Source organism: Varanus komodoensis, unplaced genomic scaffold, assembly GCF_004798865.1.
Source record: "Varanus komodoensis strain SLA01 unplaced genomic scaffold, ASM479886v1 scaffold11, whole genome shotgun sequence".
Taxonomy (NCBI): Eukaryota; Metazoa; Chordata; class Lepidosauria; order Squamata; family Varanidae; genus Varanus; species Varanus komodoensis.
Genome location: NW_025335317.1, coordinates 5,538,715 through 5,550,832, shown reverse-complemented (window position 1 = coordinate 5,550,832; position 12,118 = coordinate 5,538,715). Strand labels below are relative to the sequence as shown.

Sequence of the window (12,118 nt, the reverse complement as noted above, 5' to 3'; positions counted from 1 at the left end):
TGGAGCACATTCCGTGGCTCTAAACCACTCGGTATTACTCATTAGGCCAAGTTAATATTAACTTGGTTAATTATTAATTAATTTAGTTAATTAAGAATTATTAACTAAGTTGTTATCATTAGCTAACTCTGGCTAAGAGGAAATCTCAGAGGAAAAATGCTCCCAGAATTTCCTGGGGTGACCTGTGAGCCAGCCTTGCACCTCTGCCTCCGAATTCCCCACTCTGGAGGGGCCCTATTTCCCTGCTGCTCAACTTCTCCCTCTTCCAGTCTTAAGGAAATTCGGGCAGAGCCGCGTGTGGGCACCCCTGCCTTTTCCCACACCTCGGATGCCACCTTTCGAGGGCTGAGGAGGTACGGGGGCCACAGTGGGAGAGCTCCGCACACTGCCAAACGCACGCTGCTCGCACGGCTGGTGGGAAAGGGTGCAGCCACTCACCTCTCCCGGGTAGGGCCTCTTCATGCCCTGCATGGGCAAGGACTGGGGGCGCGGACCAGGGTAGGGCTGCTGCGGCATCCTCTGCCCGTGGCTGAAGGGACTCATCCCGGGGGGCCTGGGCTGGTTCATGCCCATGGGGGGCCCACTCATGCTGGAGGGCGCCATGCCTGCTCCCATGGTCGCAGGGTTCATGCTGCCCGGCATCGAGGTGGGGCCGCGCGGGCCAGGCTGGTTCATGAATTGGCTGTTGTAAGCCTGAGTTGGACCCATCTGGAAAGAGGAACAGACCTTCAACAGAAGAAAAAAAAGAATAAAATGCGACATGCATTTAATCTGGGAGGGGGGCCAACTTGACGGGAGGCGGAGATGTGTCACGTCGGCACAGACGCCTTCCTCCCCCCTTGCCCTGCCTGATGAGGGGCAGAATTCTGCGAGGGGGACTCCAGGACTTAATCCTCAGTTCATCACTTTCCCAGAGCTGCAAGGGCTGAACGCCCGCGTCTTCTGCTGCGCGACGGTTGCCTGCAATCACTTGCGAATCGTGGACCTGAGTTGTGTGTCTTAAATTATGGGTATTGTTTGACATCATAATCTTAGTAATGATTGACTGTATATTAACTTGAACATCTTTCCTCAGAAAGAAGGTTCGTACTTTGATTAACAAAGAAAACGGAAGGAAATCTTTAGTAAAAGGCAAATGATTTATATGATCTGAGAGAAATCCAAGTCTACAAAGAAAATGAGCTTCAGTCTGTCAAGATACAAGGAAATGTGGGCCCATTCTATGATGCACAGACCTTAGTCCCCACCTGAATCTCAAGTCCTACTGGATGTTAAATCTGTCTGCTTATCTATTTAAAAATGTTTTAAAGTGCACCAACATGATATCTGCAGACATTCAAGACATCATCCCTCCAAACAAAAAATTAATGCAACATTCTCCTGGCTGCAGCATTACTAAACATAAATATCCTTGTTAAAATGGAAATAAGAATGGAATTTCTCTGCGGCCGCCTCCTCCTGATTGATGCTTATGCAGCGTTTTCCGAAAAGTGCTCGCCTCCTGCCATGGCAGTCACTGGTTCTACAACACACGTGGGTGAGAAAAGGGCATGCCAAGGACAGGGCTAGGCTGTTTCTCTTACCGGTCCATATTGGTTCATTTCCTTGTTCTGGGTTTCCTGAAGGGCTGCAACGGTGGCGGTGGCAGTGGCAGTGGCGGTGGCGGCAGCAGCTGCTACTGCAGCTGCAGCGGCGGCAGCAGCTGGTTGAGTGAAATCAGCGGGTGGTCTGGTGTGGGATGGGATCCCCATTCCTGCAGGGTTACTGGGGCCTCCTGGGTAGCTATGGGAAATGAAAACAAAAGCCACTGGTGTGTGAACTTGCATTTGAGGCCACAACTGACACAAGTCTGAAAAAATGTGCAGCTTGGAAGTGAAGGACAGGTTAGCCATATGCTAATATTTGACAATGTGGCTACTCTATCAGTACAGAGTTTAGGGGATGTCCGCCACTCAAGCCCATACCTGAATGTATTCACACCGGCTATTTACTACTTTAATTCTTCACAGTTCCGTCAAAGTGCACCTTCCCCTCTCCACAGAGCCTCGTCTAGCCATTTCATACGTGTTCTTCACATTCTGGCTAAATCCTTTTTCTTATTCTTGTTTCATTTTACGGATGCACAAAGCTTCCCTGAGCAGTTTTGTGGGGATTCTTCTTACTTCTTGGTTGGTCACACAGTTCCTCAGAACCGTGCCCGCTCCAGCAACATCCACCGCCGTAGCCGATGGAGCCAAAGAGAAGGGGAAGGCTTCCGTTGCTCCTTTATGGGAATGATGGCAGCATGCTAGGATGCTCCTCAAGCTTTGCCAAATCTGGGCTGAGCTTTGGGTGGAGAATGCCAAATGAGGACATCACCCCCTCACTCATCCATCCAGAAGCATCCACGGCCTCAGCCAGGAATTAGCAAGGGGAAGGCATCTCTTTCCCCACATTATTTCCTGATATCCTGAATGTCTGCAAAAACCCAGGCCTGAGTTGTTTCTGAAGCGTGTAAATAACCATAGACATAAACGGAGAAAACCCATGCTTGCCAAGCAAATTTTGAATTGATTTAAATTCCCCGAAGAGGAGACTCCCTGCAAAGCAAGCACAGTACTCGTGTGACCAGACTGCAGATTCTGTGCACTTAATGTCTATTCTCCTATGTAAAGCAGCTGCACTTATATCTATCAATATCTTTCACATACTAGCTTAACAAAATGTTAATCACGGCTAAGCCTGTGGTTTGTTGTCACAATCTCAGTGTTAATTAGAACTTTATTTTCGGTATTTATTAGAGTTAATTGACTGACCTAAGTCATTTGCAAATCATTTCCTGCTACTGTGATTAATTTCCCTTTAAGTTTGGACAAGCTTTTTCAAAGCAACAGTAGTTGTACTGGGCACAGTTACTGTGAAGCCACAACCTTTTTCTGACACAGGAAATAAGCACTAGAAGGACAGGACTATCCATTATGCCAAGATATGGTATGCTATAATGCCCTGGCCAAATTGCAACCCTCAGTAGCGTAATAATAATCAAAGGCACTCCTTTATATTTCTAACCTGCATTCTTCACTGTTTTTCTGTGTGGTGAATGCCTTAAAGCCAAGACCACGCTGGCTGTTTCAGTATTACAAGGACAAGCAACTGTAGGGCCATGTCATTCCGCTCTAGGAGGCCAGGTTTCCTGGACTGATTGGATCAGAAGAATGGGTGTGAGCCTCAGGTCTGCAGGCTCACTGCCTCACGAAGAGAAGGTCCACGGTTGACCAAACTGGGAAAGCACTGCCTTGACTTGCATGAGAGCGCTCCATGACCTTGCGGGGTGGAACCTGCTACAAATGGAGCTTGCTCTCAAAAGGTCAAGAAGATCTGGCTTCCCAACAAATGTGGAATCTCCACAGTTTGGTGTCTCCCAGTAGTGAGAAGCTGGGAGGAGTACAGGAAGGAAAATGGTAAACCTAACACTCCTACTCCAGGACAAAGAATTAACTGAACTGGCCAAGAGGCAGCAACAGTTGCTTCTGAGCAAGGTGTGGTGAAGAGGACACCAGCTCTGCCAGCTTGAAGAACGGATCTGAGCAATTCCTCGAGAATGGGTCTGGCAGGGGCTATTTGCTGTTGCAGCTTTCACGAACCGAGGCATTGCTCTTCAGCTTAGTTGTGGCCTTCTCACAGTCATCAGCCTGGCCACTGTTGGCAGAAGGCTAGACTGGAGCAGTCTTGGGGTGGATTCACCAGGGAAGCATTTTGCAAGCAGAGAGCATGTCACAGGGATCTTGGGAAGCTGATGGTCCAAGAATAGCATGACGCGGGTCCTGTTCAGCTAAGCCACCTTTAGGTCAAAGGCATCCTCTCAGTAGTTACCCCACTGGCCTGGAATGGCAATTCTACTCCACACAGCCCAGCCCAGCCCAGCCCAGCCTTACCTTCCCCCAAATCCTCCACTCCCTGGATAGTTGGGCCGCCCATACATGCCCTGCTGGATATATGGTTGGCTGGAGCCCGCCTTGGCGGAGAACTGCTGCTGCTGGCCAGCAAACTGAGGTGAATTCATGCCTGGGTTGCTGGTTGTCATCCCCGAAGCCATAGGGTTTCCTGCTGGGTTCATAGGATTGTTGGCATTTGCCATGGGGTTTCCCAGCACCTGATTGAGGGAGAAAGAGAGAGAAAGAGAGATGATCAGATCAGCCCCAAACTCCATTTTCAGGCACACTGCCCCTTCTCAAAGGGTTCATCTGTTTGTTCATAGATTCCTTGATGTGCTGGATTAGTCTACTGATCAGATACTGGAGGTGTGTTACAATGGTGAGCCACGGACGAGACATCTGGGCAAAGCTAAGGAGGTGAACAACTCCAGCAGAAGCTGCCATTCCGTCCCAGGAGCCTCAGCTCCATGGGAGGGCATACACTGTGTGTGCAGAAGGCCATGCAGTCCATCCTGGCCAAGTCCAGTGAAAGGCTCTCTGGGGAAGGAAGAGAGCAGGAAATACCTGGCTAGATGGACCAGTGGGGCACCTAAGATGGCACATGCCACAGCCCTACTGTCCGCACTTCCTGCCTCTGGCTCCTGGCGACCCAGTGGTCTTGGAGCACGGCTGGAAACTTCCTTCCCATGCCTGTCCCGAGAACAGCAGTGGGTGCCTTCTGTCTTCAGCGATCCGCTTTCTTCTCCAATAGACTCTCTGTGGTCCATCCACGTGTTTTGCAGACCAAGGATGCGTATTCAGAACATCTCAATGGGAACCCCCAGAGCAATGGTTCCCGAGAAGAGGAGCCATGAAAGGACAGTTACCTGACTCTGGGAGGTGTTAGTCACACCCCATACTGTAGTGACCACCGACAGGGAGCCTGGGGGTTGGTTGGTGTTCTGCTGCCAGGGAACAGAGTCATAAGGGAAAGAGCCATCACTGGAAAAAAGAGAAGGGAGGGGGAGGAGACACACATGGAAGGTAAAGTCATACTTCATAATTTAACTGAGCATTTGGGCTGAGTGGGAAGAGCAGCCTCTGAATGTTTTAGTGGATTCCTTCCCCCCATCAACACACTAGCTCGGTGAACTGCCTGACAGTGATAACATTTGCAGAGTTAATAGTTTCTATTTGGTTGCAAGGAGAGCAATTGCTTTTGCATCAGCGAAGGGAAGAAATACATTTGACAGTGAAGCACAAATGCATATGACAATGATTATGGAGGTGAATGGCAATGGAATTAGCTGAAGCATGAAGAGTTCCACTTTTGTTACCCGCAGAAGTGGCAAATGGCAATAAATTCTTGGAAGTGGATTTTTAGCAACTGAAGCAACACATGAAGCAAAGTGGATGCTTGGATTCATTTGCTTTGCCAATGTCATTTATTTTTAAGCTCTTGAGCCATTGTGGCTTTAGCTGTCTTGTCCCAGTTCAATCAGGTCTAGACTTCAGCTCTGCCTGCCTGCCCTGGCTCACAGCGATCCTTTAAAGGAGCAGCAATTACTTGGTGCATTAGAATGCAGAGGGCATCCTACCGCACACTGCGTAAGCAACACACCAAGCGCAGGGTGTGTGAATCAGTGTTCCGGATGAGAGGGGCCGTGGTGCAGAGGCCAAGGGCCGCCATGAACCAGGAAGCCCTGGCATGCATTTTCTCCCTGCAGGGCATTTCCTAAGCCCTCTGTCTCTGCCTCAGGTTCGGCCACCACATGCGGCCTGGGGAAGACAACACCGACCTGCCTGACAGGTGTTGCTGTAAGTACACCTGTAACAGTAAGTACCTATGAGAGTTGTAAGTACTCATATAGGTAAAGCACTTTGAACATTCCAACAGCACTATGTAAATGCCATTATTGTTATTTCCCTGATGCAATAAAATGATGGATTTTCTGACATGTGGTAGCCAGGAATTATATTCACAGGAATAGACAGATAAGATCTAGCCTTGCTTTCTTCCTTTGTAGCTCCCTTTCATAGCTGAGGTTAGCCTGAAAGAAAGAATCTCCCTCTGGGTCTCTCTCAAAAAGGTATCTCTGTAATTTGCTGTATAAACATGCAAATCTAGTAGAGCAATCCACAAATAACAGTACCATCAACCCACATCATAAGCAGATCCTACACAAATGGACCTTTCCATCAGGATTCAATAGAGTCCTGCCCCATGGCCCTCGCCTACAGGGAGCAGGGAATCTGTGCAGGTCTCTTGCATCAGGGAGCCTGTGAGAAGCCGCCCTGTCTCCTAACCTTCCATCGGGATGCTCAGGTACGTACAGGTGGATTGGGCAAAGCAGGTGCTGGAACTGTAGTGTGAATAGATCATGTCCACAATCATTGTGCATTATAGCCATTGTGTATTAGCTGGCAAAATGGCATGTCCCACTTTTTAAAGAAAAAAATTGATGCAAGCCACTAATATAGGTATGTGAAAGGTAAATATTTGAGCATGTCAATATTTATGGATCACATAACGTTTATCTGAGGATGGATACATATGCAATGAATAAATCATATTATGAAAATCTGGTGCTGGAGCAAAGCCAATAGATTTTTATTGAAACTTGCTACATTTTGCTTGTGTGATTACTAGAGTTGGAGCATTGGAGGGTTTTCATTGCATTAGGGACGAATGCAAGACACACAGATGAGGGAAACATTCCTTGTTAACAGAGAAATTATTCTGAAACTCAGAGGGTGGAAGTTGGAAACTTTGCAGTAAAGTTTTCATTGTTCACATGAAGATCCAAACGTATCAATATTTCACAATCAAAACTGACCCGGCAGATCTTGCCTGGTGAAAATGGATGATGGACAAAAACATAAGTAAAAACAGGAATGGCAAAAAATAAACATTTTTTAATTTGCAGCCATCCCCTTTAGATTGATGTTTTGCATGAATACAGGAGGGTGGGATGCAATGGGAAAGAAACTTGATTTAAAAAGTACTTTAGGGCCTTTCTCCAAAACTACTCCTCTTAAAATACTGATTCAAGAACACCAGTGAATGAGGCTTTGGCTTTCCTTGGAAGGCTGACATTTCCATGGATAATCTTCTAACCCTAGTAGTGTGCTGGTTCAAACAGCTTTCTCTGGAATAAGCTGTTTAAATATCTCCTTTCTGTTGTTTTTAGGGGATTTTTGAAAAGAAATGAAAAAGAGAGAGAAAAATAAGTGGTGCCCATTGTTGTAGGCTGGGGCTAAAGATCATCCAAAAAGTCTGAAGAGAACCAAACTTTGGGTCTGGACATATAATTAAGTCTAGCTTGAAAATAGCTACTGGAAATACCAAGGTCTGAAAATTCTGCATTGATCTGTTTCTTATGTTTCCATGCTCCCAGGCTGAACTGCATCTAGGGAAAACCTAAATTCTTGGGCTGTCACGCTTAGTACTCCGCAGCTTTCCCCAACCTGGTGACTTTCAGAGGCGTTTGGACCACAACTCTCAGAATTCCCATCCAGCAGGGACAGTGACTGGGAATGCTGGATGTTGCAGCCCAAACATGTCTGGAAGGCACAAGGCTGGGGAAGGCTGGTATACAGCATGGAAACAGGAAATAGAGGTTGAACCTTGCTACCAACTAAATGTGCATGAAATCAAGACGCCACTTCTATAGCACAGTGCAATGATATGAAAACATGGGAGCAGAATCCCTCCATAATAAAACATGGTGGCAGAACTGGGAATCAAACAATGAAAGGAAGTGCAAGGTCAAGAGCATAGCATTCATTTGGATCCAGCTGGGATGTTACTTTCCGCCTTTGGCCAGGATCAAACAAACAGCCAGTTCACATTTGCTATCACAGTTGCTGCTTTTCTGCGGAGGGGTAATATGCAAGGGAGGAGTACCAAACGGGACGAGGGGCACTTGATCTCCTGCCTGACCCTTTCTCCATGCAACCTTCTCCAACCATTTCCCCTCCAGGTCATTCTTGGGCCCACGTTTCTGCCACAGATCTAGGACACCAGGAAAGTCACTGGAGGAGGGCCGCTGGGCAAAAGTGGTAGGGGAACACAGAAGCCCCCTTACTCTTCTCGCGATGTCTCCCCCTCAAATAACCACCTCCCAACTCTGCTTTCAGAGAAGTGCTGACCAGGCTCTGGAAATGCAACTTGGCAGCGCAATATGGCCTTCCAATATGGTGGCTCTATTTTGGTTTGGTTTTCATGATCCAGTTGTTGCACAAACTGGGCACCTTACACCTAAGGTGGGGCTTCCCAGCTTCTGAAGTCCTCCTGCACAATGCCCACATTTACTGTGGGTTGGTTTGTTCCCACCTTTACCGATTACAGAATACGCTTCCCAGAGAGGTTCGCCTGGTGCCGACGCTTTGCTTCTTTCGGCGCCAGGCAAAAGTCTTTTTGTTTTCCCATTATTTTAATGTTTCCTAGGTTTTAATGTGGGTTTATTATACTGGAAGTATTGGATGCTGTGCTCCATTTTATTTTGTGTTGCTTTTATTGTAAAACCGTCCCAAGATGCTAGTAGTTGGACGGTATATAAAAGCTTTAAATACACAGATAGATAAATAAATAATGCTGTGGCTAAAAGCACCCTCTGACACTTGAACTAACCCAGCCACCTGAAAGGCATCTGAGAACTTTCTACCCAGTTCTGAGTACAAGCACCACAACAATGTCATAACAGTAATTGTTCTCTAGCCACTCTTCCACTCTGCATCTTCTCTTGACGGAAGGCTCAGCTTTCTGTGTCATTGTTCTGTCCTCACCCGCTCCAATCCATCATTGGTGAAGAAGTGAAAACCACTTTTTGTAACTGTTCTCACCACTCAGGGCCAGCCCTACCGTTGGGGAGAAGGAAACCAGAGATTTCATGGGTCACTTCTTGCATTCATTTTTTTTTTTGGGGGGGGGGGGGCGGGTAGTTCAAAGGACAGGTGCTTGTGGGATTTTCCTTCCTCGGGTACCAAACCAACTCGGCCAGCCTTGGACATTATGCGTCCTGACTTCTGGGTGGGAGATGGGTTTGTTATTTTGCTTCAGGCAGCAAAATGCCTTGGGCCAGCAGTGAATCAGGGATTTGGCAGCTCAAAGAGGGACCTATCCTAAATCTGGTTTGTGCAGTCGCTAATCAAGGAAAGCACTACAGTGTGTTCCTAATATGTCAAGGCAGAAAAAGAACCTGGAGCCTATGAGCTACGGGTCAATCGGTCTGCAGGAACTGTCCCTCTCCACAGAGTCTTTTACAGCCTATGTCAGAGCCTGGCTCTTTAGCGCAAGCTGTAGAGACTCACGCTTTCAGCTCTGGAGGTCCCCGTTTCAACCTCTGGGGTCTGTCAAGGTGGCAGCCGTCACATATGCACCTATGAATCAGAAGGGAAAGTGTAGGTCCAGAATAAAAATCGAAAGCCCTAGCAATGCACACCCATTACCCTGCTTTGCATTTGCTATCTGGCCTTCACAACGATGCTAAGTCCTGAGGTGAAGTCACACTTGCAATTCCTCCAGTCAGTGGACACACGCACGCACGCACACACACACACACTTCCTGACTTAAGTGTTCCCTTTATTTATTGTTGCTTTCTAATATGGAACATCGCTGTCTCAGTTAATGAAAATCAAAAGATTAAAACAATCCTATCACCTGATCACAAAGCTAAGCAAATTAGTAATATTTTGGCACATCATCATGGAAACACAAGAAGTTAAGAGTTATGACAGGGCCTAAGGGTACACCGATAAGAGGGCTTGACGAGGCCACCAGAAGCTCCTTCTTCATGACATCTTCGGGTGAGCTTCCCAGCCCTTGCAGCACAGAAGATAATGTGGACTAGGGGTGGGAAAATATTCGGCATGCTGACCTCCTGCCTTCACAAGTTGCAGGCTAGATGCATGCATGCACGCACGGACGCACGCACACGGATGAAAAACCTTCAACATACGAATTTATTTATTTGTTGTTGTTGTTGAACTTCTAGTACGTTCAGAATTATGAGAAGCCCAGGAACGCTCTGTAGCACAGCCAGCTGCATAGCATCCAAAAGCTCTTCCCACATTGGGAGCGTCTCCTTCTTGAACTGCTTCTGGTGTGCTAGCCATGTAAAGAAGACTCAGAGGGCACGCCTCACACCCATGGGTCAAGTCTGGTCCTCCTGGTGCCCCAGTTTAGCCCTCTGAGGCTCCTCAGACAGCCACACCCCCTTCCCCTGACCCTTCTACGGTTGTCCAAGTCTTGCATCCCACCTCTCTATTCTAGTAAGATTTAATTACTGGCAGTGTGATCTTTAAGCCAAAAATGCTGGGTTTTCTTCCTTTTGGTATTCTGGCCCACCCCTTTGGCTTTGGCTCCTCCCATCTCTGAGAGCTCTGAAGTGGGGCACAGATTGCTCTTGCACTATTCCCTGCCTTAAGATAAGCACAAGTGATGTGTGTATTTTGGAAGGAAACAGTCTTCCTGAATGGTAAGTATCTGGGAGTACGTGGGAGCTCACATTAACATCCCTAAAATTAATCAAAGTAATTCTGGAGAAATGTAATCTCCCAGTTAACCTCTGTTTTCCCAGATCAACCATAGGAGAGTTGTATCACAGGCATTCCACAGGATAAGGCACCCTACCAGTAACCTGTAAACTGCTTCAGCTTTTGGACATCATAGTCTTAAAGTCTTCTCTCTGGACAAAATGTATATTTAATTACACACTGACTGAAGAGAAAGAACCATATTAGTCCAGTGCAGCAAAACCAAAAAGAGCCTTGAGGTACCTTGGAGATGAATAAATAGTGAGCTAATGGAGGGTGGTACAAAAATGCAATAAATAAAATAAATATAAATTTGTATTATGGCATAAGCTTTCATCATGTGCCTGATGAGGTGGATTCATGGCATCATCATTTTGATAGTTTTTAAGGTCAATTTAAGGTGCTTAAAGCCAAAAGGACCTGCTATCTGAGCCTGAAAAACTGGATGGCTAAGGGAGTTTACACTGATCCTCTCTGGACCGAAGAGCAAAGTTGCCTAAAACACTGTTCCTCTTGAACAGTACAAGAGTAATTCAGGTTTTTCATTCTATCCAGCAGCAGGTGGGAGCAGCAAGTTGCTTTGGACTCGATTGGAGACTGACTATTGATGACCCTTCTTAATAGCACTAACGAAGGCACTAACGAATTGGGACCAATCAACAAGACAAAAGTATAACAAAGATGATAATTACTGCTCTAGCTATGGCCAAATAACTCTAAATCTATTCTCTACTGCCAGAAGAAAAACAGTTCTGACACCAGCTAGTCCGTGTTGCTGTCATCCTCAACAGATACAGGGCGAAATGGGTCATTCAGATATATGAGCAATGCTACTGTCATTCCTGCTCTTTTGCCTACTAGGCTGGGTGACTTGCAAGCACAGTGGCATTTACACAGTACATAGAAAATTATTTGACATAATCATGACTCGACTGGTGGGTGGAATTACTGTTGATTACTGGCTGAAAAATGAGTGTGTAAACTATGAAATGCTGTTTTTAATTAAAACCACAATCAATTAACTTGCTCTCGAATGCCAGTTTCTTATTTGACTTCACACCTCAGTCCTCCTCTTCCAAGTGAAACATTTGCTTGCTCACAGCCTTTCCTGTTACCTTCTCTCCCATGCCACCCTTCTGACTCTCTTCTCTCTGATTTCCTTTCCCTCCATTTTATTTCTTATTTTCCCTCACTGCCAAAATTCAGAGCAGGGAGTCAGGTGTTTTTGCTTGTTTCTCTGAAACACATTGATAGTAATATGGTTCGGATTGACATGGGGGGTAAACGTGTGCTAAAAGACGTTCTCACTCCGTGCAAAGTGAGTGTCCCAAATTCACATAAATTGGTGCCTCTGCAAACCTGTGTTCCTAGGCAATAAAAAGGAAATGGTTGACAGCAGGAAGCAAACCTTGACTCTGTCCTCATGCATTTAGAAAGAACTTGGGATCCTCAACAGAATTTAAGTGGGCAAAGTGATGGTGACATCAAAAGTAGTCTAATCTCTTCAGGCCTCAAGATGGTCTATGGACCAAGAACAACTTGGTCTCCATAGACCAAGACCAATACAGTCTATGGAGACCAAGAGCAAGATAGTGCCCATCTGTCAATTCAGGTGGGCAATATCCTAAGAGTAAGGAAAAGCTGGGTGATGCAGAAGGGGTGGGGGTGGAGCAACGGTGGAAGCTGA

The 12,118-nt window shown here is 46.6% G+C and overlaps 1 protein-coding gene across 14 annotated transcripts in view; it reads right to left on the bottom strand.

Moving 5' to 3' along the window:
* ZMIZ1 (zinc finger MIZ-type containing 1) overlaps nucleotides 1-12,118 on the bottom strand; it is a 394,693-nt gene that overhangs the window by 39,473 nt on the left and 343,102 nt on the right. For 9 of the 14 annotated variants that reach the window (XM_044420292.1, XM_044420291.1, XM_044420296.1 and 6 more), the window contains 5 exons: nucleotides 9,207-9,275; nucleotides 4,781-4,895; nucleotides 3,915-4,132; nucleotides 1,584-1,782; nucleotides 439-726 (listed from right to left, as the gene is read on the bottom strand). In XM_044420292.1, the coding sequence (XP_044276227.1) occupies nucleotides 439-726; nucleotides 1,584-1,782; nucleotides 3,915-4,132; nucleotides 4,781-4,895; nucleotides 9,207-9,275 (889 nt within the window). The remainder of the gene's footprint in view (nucleotides 1-438; nucleotides 727-1,583; nucleotides 1,783-3,914; nucleotides 4,133-4,780; nucleotides 4,896-9,206; nucleotides 9,276-12,118) is intronic. The other 5 variants (XM_044420297.1, XM_044420288.1, XM_044420299.1 and 2 more) reach the window with 3 other exon arrangements.